This window comes from Anneissia japonica, unplaced genomic scaffold (assembly GCF_011630105.1).
Source record: "Anneissia japonica isolate Jap-2015-1 unplaced genomic scaffold, ASM1163010v1 scaffold284953_len930413_cov181, whole genome shotgun sequence".
Classification (NCBI taxonomy): Eukaryota; Metazoa; Echinodermata; class Crinoidea; order Comatulida; family Comatulidae; genus Anneissia; species Anneissia japonica.
In genome coordinates, this window is record NW_022746987.1 from 651,050 (window position 1) to 664,979 (window position 13,930).

General features: G+C 34.9%; 1 protein-coding gene across 1 annotated transcript; it reads left to right on the forward strand.

Moving 5' to 3' along the window:
* Positions 1-1,294: 1,294 nt before the first annotated feature.
* LOC117120350 (nuclear receptor subfamily 0 group B member 1-like) lies at positions 1,295-4,062 on the forward strand (the record flags this gene model as incomplete). Its single annotated transcript, XM_033265377.1, is given in 1 exon segment — positions 1,295-4,062. A coding segment is annotated over 1 exon segment (242 nt), but the record flags the coding sequence as incomplete, so codon positions are not given.
* Positions 4,063-13,930: the final 9,868 nt, after the last annotated feature.

Here is a 13,930-nt window from a genome sequence, read left to right on the forward strand (position 1 = left end):
TATAAGCTATTAAGAACTTGGCCCAAAATAGATGTTAGAATTATCAGCACACAATAGTAAATGCTGTGACAATAATTTTTGAACAATGGTTCAGTTTTGTTCCTAATTCCGGTTGAGAATTGCCTCAGACAAAGCAGCTAGCCTTCGTTGTGGAAGAATAGCAAGGGTGAATGGCCTCCTTCCAGCAGGTTCATAGCCCTATTGGCGGTAGCTGTACGCTCCAGATTCGCATCCTACAAAGCTCTTGTCACACCTCATTGGCCAAGTTATTGTGCATCAGTTGGCACGTATTTAAATTAACTTGTGCTGTCGTCAATTCATCTGTCACAATTTTCATCAGTAATTTTTCTCCGGCATTAAATACATGCACTTTTTTTTTTTAAATTTTAACTACAATTCTAAATATAAAAATATAATTTAACGCTGCCTTTTGAAAGACTTGCACATTGCGAATGAAACGTCGTTTGGTTTCAATGTCTGTGATGCGTTAATAAATTGTGTGGCCTTCATCATAAGAAATGTTGATCGATCTGTGCTGTATGTATAACGCCTGTTAATGACGGGGTCCTTGAACCAAACTCAGTGGCAACAAGAATTAGTTTTCGCCTTTATGATTCTGTCAGTGTGCTCTAGCAATTTAATGTTGTTTTTAAGCGACCTTGGTTGGATTGCAAACAGCCTTCACAAGCTTTGTTAAAAAAAAAAAAAAAAAAAACTAGCGATAAAGAATCTGTATGCTACATTAAATATATATTCTGGTTGGCGATTGGATGAATCATACAGGCTTTCCTTTTGTTGACCAATAGTGCTTGTCCTTCAATCGGGTGATTAATTCCATGTACTGTAATCCAAATCCATATTGATTAACATTGATTAATATTTGATAACCATTCATTAGTTAATCATTTCATTCATTTAAAAATCAGGTGCAAAAAACTTGTTATGTTATGATGAATGCATTGTTAAAATACAGTACTTCAGATGTTTGTAAAGATAACTTTAACAATAATTAGTCCACTCATATTTCCTCGAAATATAATTCAAATCTATTGAAAAAAAAAATCTGCTGTTAAATTTTAAACAGCTAGACAGATAACCTGTTGACTACTTGTTTTGTAATGCTCTTCACATTTCATGATACTGTATGTTGGGAGGGGAATAATGGTTAATAATGTTATTTGACAGTGTTTGGTGACGATGGTATAATATTTATTTTGTGCTAATTAAATCATCATTTTTGAAAACTATTAAAATGGTTGGTATAAATGTTAAATGATCAATGTTTTTGTTTTTGCAGATGTACCAGGCCTGGAGAATCCAATGTTAGTGGAGAGATTGCAGAGCAGCGTTCAACTACACTTGAATGAGTATGTGGCTGCAAAACATCCGTATGATCAACTCCGCTTTGCTCGTATCTTACTCAGTCTGCCACCACTACGCAACATCAAAGCCCAAGTGGTCACGCAGCTATTCTTTCGTGACATCATAGGCAATGTCGCAATGGAGGACTTGTTAACTCAGATGCTACAAGGGTAGATGATGGTCATGATATCTCCACTCTTTACTGGTGATCTTAGAAAAGCATAATATCTGCTCAGTTACTGTTCATGACTTCCGGGAGTGGATGCATAGACTTCGTACCAACCAATCCTTTGATTTACCTCTTTAGATTGGTTGATCTGAAGACTGATGTTCTCTGAGCCGTGGGTTTGCGAACCAGCATTTGTCTGCTAATACAACTCGTATCTAGATTGCTAGATCTTGTTGAGCAATACCATGGCCCAGAGTTTGCCAAGATAGTAGGGTTAATGGTGTTTTTGTTCTTGGCCTGGTGTTTTAAATGGAAAGAGAAAAAAAAAACTTTCCAGCTTGTTTGCATTAATATTTATAATTGTACAAAGAAAGAATATCAATCAAGTTACCTTTAATATCTCTCCAGTCTTGATGGAAGTTCCTAAATAAAATCTTCTAGAGATGAAAAAAATAGGAGAGAAAATTTAGATGGAGAGGGGCAAAAGCGAGTTTTAAAGATATCGTCTCATTCTTGTTCGTGTATATAGCTATAACAAGAAGTGTTCGAGTTGTACAAAGATAAAATGGATATTTAAATTGTTTGCCTCCATTCTTCCCTTCTGTGGTGGAAATAATTTTGTTTAGATAAATTAAACTACAAAGTTTTAAGCCAAGCACCTTTGTTAAAGTTTGTTGTCAAATCTATGTATTGTTAAATCCAGGAGAATATGTTTTTGTTATTATGGGTACATTTTTTATCCACAAATTTCCAATGGTTCTCTGTTAATAATAGTTTATTGTGAAATTGAGACTAGGAGAATATGCATGATTTAAATGTCTAAACAGTCTTGAAACATAAACTACAACACCAAATTATTGTAAATTGGTGCAGTATATTAATAGACATTAGAAATCTTCTCTACAGAATGTTTATGTTTTTATTAAGATTTTTGTTGAGTTTTATTCAATTGATAATTATGCTTATTCCCATCCAAACCCTTTCCTTAAGTGGAATATACACCGCCAGCACTGAAATACAACCAACTGAAATAATATTATGGGGATATGTGACGTTTTTGTTGATTGTCAACTGAATCAAAACGTTTTATATTTTTAAAGTTTAAAATTCATTTTGAAGAATAGAAATTTAATGCCATGCAACATTTTAAAGCAATATTTAATTTGAAAATCTAAATAAAATAATATTTTACCACAAATCCTGAAACTACTATAATTTTTACTAAATTTCCAAATTCATATGTAATGTTTCTGTTTACCAGATGATATAACAGAAAAAACAAAGATTTTAACTTATACTTAATTTCCTTTATATATTATGTTCACACTATGTTGGCATTAACAAATTTCAAAATTGGTACATATGTTGTTTTTGTTAGACTTGAAATCTATAGTAAACATTTGTTTCAAATGATTTAAGAAGAAATAAAAATTATATTAAAATCTCCAAAAACAATTTTTGTTTGCTTTAGCAACCTTGGAATATAAACATTTTGTTTACTTTTAAATTAGGTCAAACTAACCCCTGTAGTTGTTTTTTCTGGATGCCAATATTGTCAATGCCGAAGAGTTCTAAAATTAGTAAAAATCAATGGCAATTAATCCAACTAGGATAATAATTTTGTTTGTCTGTTTGGCGAGTATATCTGTATGGCAAATGACGGTAAAATTAATTTATGTATTTCAAACAGACATTACATCCGCCCCCATCATTCCACCACAATTAAGACTAATAACATTAATTTACTTTAAAATATTGATCTGAAATGGGTGCTGTGGAGATATTGTAAACAGAAGATGGAGAAAATATTTATTGAAGTCACAGAAATCCTTTCCTTAAAAAAAAGGCAATTTCTGAACAACAAACCAGTAAATTTGAAATATTTTAATATCTAGTCATGTTTCTGACAGTTTATTCTGTTCAAAACATTACTTAAATTTTGTAAACTTTTTAAAAGGGTTTTTTTTTTCCCAGACTAGGGCTAAGAATGTTTCCTGCTAAAATATACAATAATAATCAGAAAGAAAAATTGAAAATAGTTGCGTGTACCTCTGTTGAAGCCTTTTAATTTCCCCCCAACTCGTATGTTTTAATTGATGAATCTTATGGAAAGCTTGTCTATATATAAGGTATAAAGCCCTTCTTATTTTATTAAGACTTATTATTCGTCGTGACAGCTGGTTCATTTTTGTTGTGTGTGTGTGTTCTATTTAAATTAAAGCGAACTAGCTTTGGCGTGTCATTTTCTTTCTGTGCAGTTAATTTAAACCGTAGGTCCGTGTGTTGTTTAATTGTTGTGTTATACTTTGAGGAAACTAGATCGACTGTACACTGTACAAAGAAAGTTGTATAAAGTAATGGCTGGCCCAGATTATGGTTTGGGTGTTTTACTCTGTGCATTATATAATATAGAAACAATTTGAGAATGTGATTGATAAAGTAATGAGCGAGAGAAAAGAATTACATTATTGAAGTTGTATAGAACATCTTTTATTTGAGAAAAAAATAAAAATAAATCATAAACAAAAGTACTTGTGTTGTAGGAAGTTTATTTTTTAGCGAATTTTATCAAATGTTGGTTGAGTATTCTAAGTGGTGTTGATGGGAGTGTAATGATGATGATTTACATAATTATGTTGCTCAGATTTTTCACATTTTTTATACTGATGAATCATCAAGTTCAACCTATGCTATTTTTACAGTATTTTATTCACTTTTTTCACACAAACACACAAAACAGAACATTGTATTTTGATGGACATTTATGTGTAAATGAGTTTCTAATGAGGTGCCAAGTGAGATGCCCTACTACGCTACCACATACAATATTTGTCTTAACGCGCTTACACTAGCTTACAGCACAATGTGCCACTATATTTTCATCTTCCATCTTTAAACTTCACAAGTTTGCAAGGCGTCCTAGAATTAGGACGACAGGAAAAATGAGGTGAACACGTTCTCGATTTTGGTAGTGGACGAGGGAGACGACGTAACGCATGCGCAGTGCCTTAAAATGACCTCATCACGTAGCAGTCCACTATGTCGACGTGCAAATCTAAAAGTCCCTAATACAAGCATTAAAACATGTTTATACCAAAGAGTATAAAACTGCAAGAGGTCCGACTTATTTTGTATACAGGCAAGGGAAGATTAAAAAGTACTCCCACGAAGGGGCGTGTCCTTCATAAGAACGTAAAAGGCGTTCGTATCGAACGCGTGCTGCGTTTCGAATTCCAGCATACATTCTATAGACGCACAGCACGCGTTCAATATGAACGCACTTTACGTTCTTTTAAAGGCCACGCCCCTTTTGGGTACTGTAGTACTTTTTGAAATATGATTGCGTTCCAAAGAATCCCCGGCAGTCGGACCTCTTACAGTTTTATGCTCTTTCTTTATACCAACCCTATTATATGTAGGCCTGCGCTACTGCTCATAATCCCAACACACTTATAGCCAGCATCGTACGCGCTAATAATGGCAACACTAGCATGATTCGCTAAATGTCGACAACACTAGCGACACACGCGCTAATAATAACACTTTATAGCCTCACATGCGCTAATAACGACAACACTAGTATAAGACTCGCTAATAATTGCAACATTAGTATAGACTCGCTGAATATCGGCAACACTAGCGTCACGCGCACTTACATTGGATACACTAGCGTCACACCCACTAATAACGGCAACGCATAACACGCACTCACTAGCCTCACATGTTCTGATAATGGCAACATCGCATGTGGCGTGTACAACCGATACTTCACGTGGGGTTAATAATAGCAACACGTTACCGTACATGTGCTTTCATAAACACGCGTTCGTTTTCAATCATTTATGGGCAACAGTCACACACGTGTACACACAGCGGTGGCTCCAGAATTTTGCCGACAGGATGTCCCAGGGGTAAGGAGGGTCCAAACCAAGGGCCGACTAATGCCTCGGTCCTGGTCCCGGAATAAATAATGGCTTATTATGGCCCATCTTGTGCTTTTTAGACCACAGCATTAGGATTTGCAATCAAAATATCGTTATTTGTATAGGAAAATTAGTATTTTTTTATTTTTAATCCGACGACCTCTTCGTGGTGCCGGACGAGGGGGATGGCGGTTCCCGCTGGCGCATGAACGACGCTTTCTATTCGCGCAAACAAATTCGCCTAGTGGAAAGCCGGCTTTAAGCCGGCCACTAGACGAATTTATTCGAGCGAATCAAATCGTCGGTTCGCTTCCTTAGCTCTGATTGGTTGCGCATTTTTTCGCTTCGCAAAAACTCCTATAGAAATGTGAATGCGCATGCTCATAAACCGACGCTTACGATTCGCGCGAATAAATTTGCCTAGTGGTAAAACAGGCCTCATTGCGAAAACGTTAGTTCCGTCGAAAATTTACATGCGTATGATGGTGACTTGCCACCACCTACTATAGGCCTAGATGAGTTTATATTGCATTAGTACTTATCCAATTTTAGATGGTTCACACTGATAATCAAAGGTGTAGGCCTATGTTTCTTACGTTTGCGTCAAAACTCGATACCGTATAGTGTGAACAATGTTAGGTGTGAATTTATGTATACCTTATTGCTCGAACGTATTTTTTTTTTTTTTTAAAGATCGTCAGAAGAGGGCGGAAAAAAAAAGACAAAATTTTGTTGTCTTATTTAGCAAAGAGTTTTGCCAAAAACATCCAGACAGGAGAAAATAACAAATAAATGTTTATTGTTAAATGTAAACAGTGTGGTAATGGGATTGTTAAATGCTTTAAAGTTAGGAAGAAATATATTTTATTTTTAGGAGATTTCAAGGCAGCAACGGGCGTAATGAATATAAAGAAAAACATTTTTTTTTTTAAATAAAGACAAAATTTTGTTTTCTTATTTAGCAAAAAGTTTTGCCCAAAACATCCAGACAGGAGAAAATTAAAAAAAATAAATGTTTATTGTTAAATGTAAACAGTGTAGTAATGGGATTGTTAAATGCTTTAAAGTTAGGAAGAAATATATCTTATTTTTTGGAGATTTCAAGGCAGCAAGGGCGTAATCAAAATAAAGAAAAACATTTTTTTCCCCATGAAATTTAATTTTTTTGCTAATTGGCTAAAAAAACAGCATTTTATTTTCATACGAAATCATCAATATTGGCGGGCGGCGGGTTCGCTAAACAAGGTATAAAAAAAGTCTCGTAAGGAAATGTTGTTCACTGCCACTGTGTGCTGTTAACGCAACCGGTGGATCGGCTATAACGGAACTCTCAAGCCTATTACTAAAGATCGTCAGAAGAGGGCGGAAAAAAAAAGACAAAATTTTGTTGTCTTATTTAGCAAAGAGTTTTGCCAAAAACATCCAGACAGGAGAAAATAACAAATAAATGTTTATTGTTAAATGTAAACAGTGTGGTAATGGGATTGTTAAATGCTTTAAAGTTAGGAAGAAATATATTTTTGTTTTTAGGAGATTTCAAGGCAGCAACGGGCGTAATGAATATAAAGAAAAACATTTTTTTTTTTTTTAAATAAAGACAAAATTTTGTTTTCTTATTTAGCAAAAAGTTTTGCCCAAAACATCCAGACAGGAGAAAATTAAAAAAAATAAATGTTTATTGTTAAATGTAAACAGTGTAGTAATGGGATTGTTAAATGCTTTAAAGTTAGGAAGAAATATATCTTATTTTTTGGAGATTTCAAGGCAGCAACGGGCGTAATCAAAATAAAGAAAAACATTTTTTTTCCATGAAATTTAAATTTTTTGCTAATTGGCCAAAAAACAGCATTTTATTTTCATACGAAATCATCAATATTGGCGGGCGGCGGGTTCGCTAAACAAGGTATAAAAAAAGTCTCGTAAGGAAATGTTGTTCACTGCCACTGTGTGCTGTTAACGCAACCGGTGGATCGGCTATAACGGAACTCTCAAGCCTATTACCTGGATGGTATGTTCATCTCTTTTTTTCTTTTTTGTTTTTGTTTGTTTGTTTCTTTGTTTTCTGTTTTGTGTTTTGTTTGTTTGTGTTGTCTGAGGTATTTAATGTGGAATTAAAAGATGACATCAACCAATACCCTAAGTGCTGTGAATAGTAGTCTAAGGTTCGACAGCTTATTTTCTTCAAATATTGAAAGAATTTTTAAGTTTGTTGAGATTGTGTGCGAAGTTGAGTTTGAATTAATAAACGATTTTGTGCTAGGGACAACATGTCACAGTGTTAAGCGGCAATTTGACCGGATTAATATTGTTAACTGGTAGGCACATACGCCAAGAATTTTCAATAGCGAACTGTGATTATAAACGACATTCCCTTTAATAACAAATGTACAAATTCACGAAATGACAAGAAGCGAACTGGTCAGTAGAGGCCTAAGCTTCCGAGGTTATCCCCCACTTTTGCGATGTTTACAAAACAAAATCGCAAAAGTGGAGGTTACCCTCACTTTTGCGATTTTTTTTTTAAACAGAGCTCAACGGCTAAATGTTCCATCCGAACTGGTCCCTTGGTTGTTGAGGTACCACATAACGTACGTAAAGACTTGCGTTTGTGGAACAGGCGCGTATTCGTGGACCTCTTCTGATTGGCCAGTTCTAAAATTTGATTGGCACGTCGGAAAGGTCCATTAAAGTCAAACCCACAAGAACGTAGGCCTATTAGGCGCCAAGTGTGAATTTATTGTTCAACACAATTATTTATATATAATTCATTATTTAACATGTCAAATAATACCGTATGTATGTATAAATAATTGTGTTTAATAATAAATTTACACTTGGCGCCTCATAACAACACAAGGGAAGTCAACAAATGATTGTTTTGTAAGTTAGGCTTTCAATACTAATCAAACATTAATCAACTACTATTCCCTTAGATGATTTTGAAGCAGACTGTTTCAAACACAGACCAAGTGAAGTACAGAGAAGTTTTAACAAGCTTTAAAATGGTTTTTATTTTAAATTATTTTAAAGTCGTTTTTTACACAATGTTTTTCATATACTCTCGACATATAATTGTTTTTATATTTTTTGTATGGTGTTATATTGTCTGTTTTGTTTGTGAACGCACCGTCATCGTGTGTTACTGTAGTAAAATTGAAGATTCAAATAAAGATTATTATTAGAACCGTTGGAGTACATTGAAATTTTAATGTATTGTTTCTTTAAAATATACTGTCAATAATAATGCTTTAATGCATCAAAATTATTATTATGATCTCTTTAAGAATAAACGCAACAAGTAACTATTTTAATATATAAAACGCAATAGGTTACACATTTGACCATGGAGAAAACAAAAATGCAAAACATATAGGCCTAAACAATAATATTTTACAGTAATAAAACAAGTCATCAAAATTCTCATGTAGGCCTACTAATGAAAAAGATGAAAAATACTAATAAGCTGGAACAACAGTCAGTCATGAATGCGAAAATTAATGATAAAGAACAGATTTGGGCCTGTGTTATAGCTAAATACGGTACTGTACTGTATGATTTATATTATCAATAGTTGTTCAAAACCAATAAACGAATTTCGACTTTTTAAACAAGAGGAGAAAAAATGTCGTGAAAATCAGTTTTTTAATGGACTTCTTAAATATTTCAACTGAAGGTGATTTTTTTTTTATCCCCTGTCATGCCATAAGTAAGCTGATGAAAACAGGAATGTTATTTACCAGTTTTACATTTTAGGAATATTGAGTTTATTTAGTGTTGAAGATCTTTTTCTTGCCTTGGCAGGCAATAAGGTGTAGGCAGTTCATCTATGTAGGGTGGAGATTTTGAGTATCAGGGGTTTGTAAGTTAAGTCAGCAAGATCTTCAATTTAATTCTCTGATTTGCAGGAAGAAAGTGAAGGACTTTGAGGACTGGTGTGATGTGGACAAAAGACTTAAGACTTGGTTCTTGCGATAAAGTATTCTGTACCACTTGCAATTTTGCAATGTCAGATTGTGGTAAACCGTGCAAGATGGCATTACACTATATGAATCCAGCCTTAATGTTATATAGGCATGGTCCAGTCTTTCAGTGCTCTTGTTGTCACGGAGGTAATTTTTTCCTCCATGTTCCAATTGATAGACATTGAAATAAACGTAATTGATTGGTTGATTGATTGTTGATTGATTGATTGATTGATCGATTGATTGATTGATTGAAATCAATGTTTTACAGGGTATAAAAAGCAATGAATTGGAAGGTCATTAAGATCAGGAAAAGGATGGAGCCTAAATCTGAACACCATGAGTCAATTGTCAAAAAACTATAAAATTAAACACATAGAACGAAGCAGGTTCGGAACACACGTAGGCCAACGGAAACGAAATCCATAGATATTAACAATCGATGACAATATATTCGTTTCGTTTCGTGGTTTTTGATTGATGGAGACTTTTTACCAGCGTTTTGTCAATCATAATTATTTGCCGTCAATAGGCCTAGTAGCATTACCATGAAAATTCTGGCATTTATAGTTCTTAAGCTACATTAGAGATATTTTCTGTTGGTTTTAAACACAACCAAGCACCACAGACAACCCATGTGGGACTGAGCTCAAATGGCACTATATGAGGGTTCCGAGCTGGTGTGTCAGAAAAAAAAGTCAGTTGCGTAACGACGAGTTGTGGGCCCCGGCGAGTAAAAACGTATTTGGGCGAATGAAAGTTCAGTAGAGTTCGCTAATCTAAGAACATTATTATGACTATTAAGACTGAAAAGATTGTATTAAAGGTACATACCCAATGTCAGTATTGTTAAAAGCATATAATTATAATGTGTGACTATAAATAGTAGAATTTACTTCACACACACTCCGGGGCCCATTTGGACTGGGGTACTCTGAGGGAGTTATACCTGGGGGTGGTTGGTCGACTACCCAAATAAATGTCCTGGGCTCATCTCATTAACGTCATGTTTAAACCGGATGAGTTATTTTTTTTCGATAGCATTGAATTACATTCACCCATAATCTTATCAACAACATATGATTTCATAGATACAAAAATGAATACTCGTCGCATAATCGAAACATTAATTGTGAATGACATCCTGGAAATTACAGACAAGCCAATTACATTGACCTGTCACGCGGAAAACAAACAGCATCATTATTTAAGGCAAAAAAAAAACATATGCATCCTAGTCAGCGAGACTTACAATGCGGTATAATTATTGTAGGCCTACCGCATTTCAGGGTTACCACCAGTGGATAAGGATCCATTTTCAAATATATACTGAATTCCAAATGTTCAACCCGAGCCAAATATCATGAATAAAACTAAGTTGAAGGCCATCTTGAATAAATAAGCATGAATCGTATTTGGCTTGCTGGCAATATCGATTATAATGTTCTACTCTTTGCTGTTCTGTATCATTAATGACACATTCATATAAACTGCACAATATTATGCATTATGTCATACAACGAGGCCGGGTCGCCGTATGGCCTTGTTTTGGCCTAGATTTGCAAACTCGTTTGTGATGCAAGAAATATATATATATACAGTATATATATTTATTTTTTTTTTTAATGAATGGGAGCAACCCTCTTTGCGGTTGAATTGTTTTGCTAAAATGAAATAGCAAAAGTGCAATCACTTGTAATTTATTCAGATTTCTATTATTACTTTTAAACCATTATTCTACCAACCTTGAAAACGCGTGACCCGCTTCTAGCTTTTAAGAACAAACATATTTGATTGTTTGGGGGAAACGTTGTTATGTAACGTTAACTAGGCCTATAAACGTTTTTAGGACGAGCGCGTACCTCCCATCGGGCATGCTCAAAGTTACGATGATTTATGATTGTGATCGTAATGTAGGCAGGACCAGCAGTAGCGTCACCACACAGATATAACCCCCCCCCCCCCACCACCACCACCAACCGTCGGACAAACGTCCGACGCCACGGCGAGGTAGTATAGTAGGACTAAAAATATTATATTGCCGATTTAAAGTCTAAATTTTGGCCATCACCTAAATGTAAATCTCACCTCACAAGCCCCATCAGGGATTTTATTCCGGGACTTCTGACCGAGGTTGTAGGTCCGCTTTAGTTCGATACCTCCATGTCGCCAAATTTATTAAGCCACCATTGGGCAGAAAAAATTTGATTCTATTAAGCAGGTATAACAATATAAATTAACCCTAAAGGTTGGGGGGGGGGGAAGTAGGGCCGATAGAGACAACACTACCCTAGGGGGCCCGAAATTTTTGTTTTCAAGATGCCCGAAAATAACATCAGGCATTTTGGGCGATCAATTATTATTATTTTTTTTTTTTAACTTTCCGAAAAGGGGGACGGGGCTTCCCCCCCGGCTCTGAATCCGCCCCTGATAATATATCTCATGTTGTACAATTCAAAATTTTATAATCCTGTTGAAAAACATTTCGCGATCTGTGGAATATAGGCCTATGGGGACATTCTCATTTCCAGTGTGGTAACAATAATAGTATTAATTTTCTATTTCCATGTACTAGTGAAAAATTATAGCAGTGCACAATTTATTTATTTATTTCATTTTCCTTAACTGGTTGAACCCGTTGTATTGTGGTTTTTCGGAGGTTTCTTCATTAATCCAGACAGATATCGCAAGATCAGGATACACCATATGAGGCAAGGTACTTGAGTTGAGTGCTCGACAGGCTACTCTTTTCTTTTCGCGCTCAATCTGAGCTAGTGGATCTCAACACCAGCAGAGGTACGGTACCGGTAGCGAAGGCTTGATCGCCAACCCACCTCTCCCCACCCTGCTTCCTAATAGTGAACATTTGTTGACCATAAGCACTCAGCATTTACTCTACTCAAACCTTTACTCTATACTTGAAGTGAAGCTAAGCAGTAGGCCTAAACCATTTAATATTTTCAATCATGATCGTAAACTCTTTAAACCTTGGCGCTTGTATATGTTTCTGATTTCCCCTCCAGGCGTTCGTAATGAATATAAAGAGCTTGAAAAGAGGTAATAAAATTTGCTTATATATACATATATAACATTATGGGGCCTATACTTACATAGAGCTAATAAGACTTAAGTTAACAACTAGCCCTAATAGGTTTTTTAGGCCTAATACAGATATAAAATTAACCATTAAGAAATCAAACATAGGCCTAAACCGAAAGGTCCACTGATTAATCTCAGATAAGATAGTATAATACATACTCCAAGTATCGAAATGCACGCCATCGTGTCGGGATTCAATATTTAAACATATTTATGTCATCATCAGGAATGTCAATTTAAACATAATAATGCTTGTTTCATTGTCAGGCGCTAAATCATGTTCGTATTATTCGAATAGACGTCCGTGGACGTTCATTATTATTATTATTATTATTATTATTTTTATTATTATTATTTTTTTTTTTTTTATTATTTTTATTTTTTTTTTTATTTTTTATTTTTTTTTTTTTTTACGGGGCGTTTATTTGACTGAGGCTTTAATTTTTTTGGTGTAAAATAGATATGTATATACTTAAATAAACGCCCCTTAATTTCACTGTAAATGTAGAACTAAAACACATAGGCCTACCTGCAATTGCCTACAAAATGTGTTATTGAATTTAAAGACGTTTTGATCCCAACAAAGTTAGAAAAAATGTGATTCTACTGAAGTAGAACATTAATAGAATGTGTTGAGAATTAATAAGATTTTGTCATTTAGAGGGTGGGGCGTTTATTAAGGAAAATCGTCTGGGTATTTATTCGAGGGAGGCGTTTATTTCCAAATGAGGCTCTAGAGGGGATGCATATTCGAGGGTGGCGTTTATCCAAAGCGGGGTGTTATTCGAATGAATAGGTAAAAATGATTAGTACTAAATATTACCGCATGCAATAAACCTATCTTCAGAAAAAAAAAATACGTGTGTGGTCTTGTAGCTCAGTTTGATATTGATAGAGCATTCAAAATTTATGGTAATCAGAGAGTTGGGTTCAAATCCCGATAGAGACTATACGTTTTTCTATGGGTTGTAATTTTCAGCAGGCTGAATTGCTACCGGTATGTACCGTATCTGGGACTGGGATTTAAGTAGAAATTAGATTATTGGAAGCGATTGGTAATTACAAATGACACAATGATAGAGCTATTTTGTTTTTCCCGTTAAAATGGCTCTCATGAATTTACGTCATTTTTAGTCATTGTTGAGAAAAATGTATTTGTCTCAAGCTCTTCAACTTGATTGGCTGCGATAAAGTGCGTAGCTTCATTTGCATAATATGTGCGCTCGTTTGTTAGAAGTAGCCGGACCCTTGTGTTCAACCATAGTTGAACCATGATTTATAATGTCAGCCACTTCAAAAGCGGCAATAATGGATATATTCCATAAAGGATGGAATTTGAGGTTTCATCCAAATCTGGCCCTGAAACAGCTCAAGTGAGGTCGATAAGAGTTCAACCGGTTTATGATGATTATACC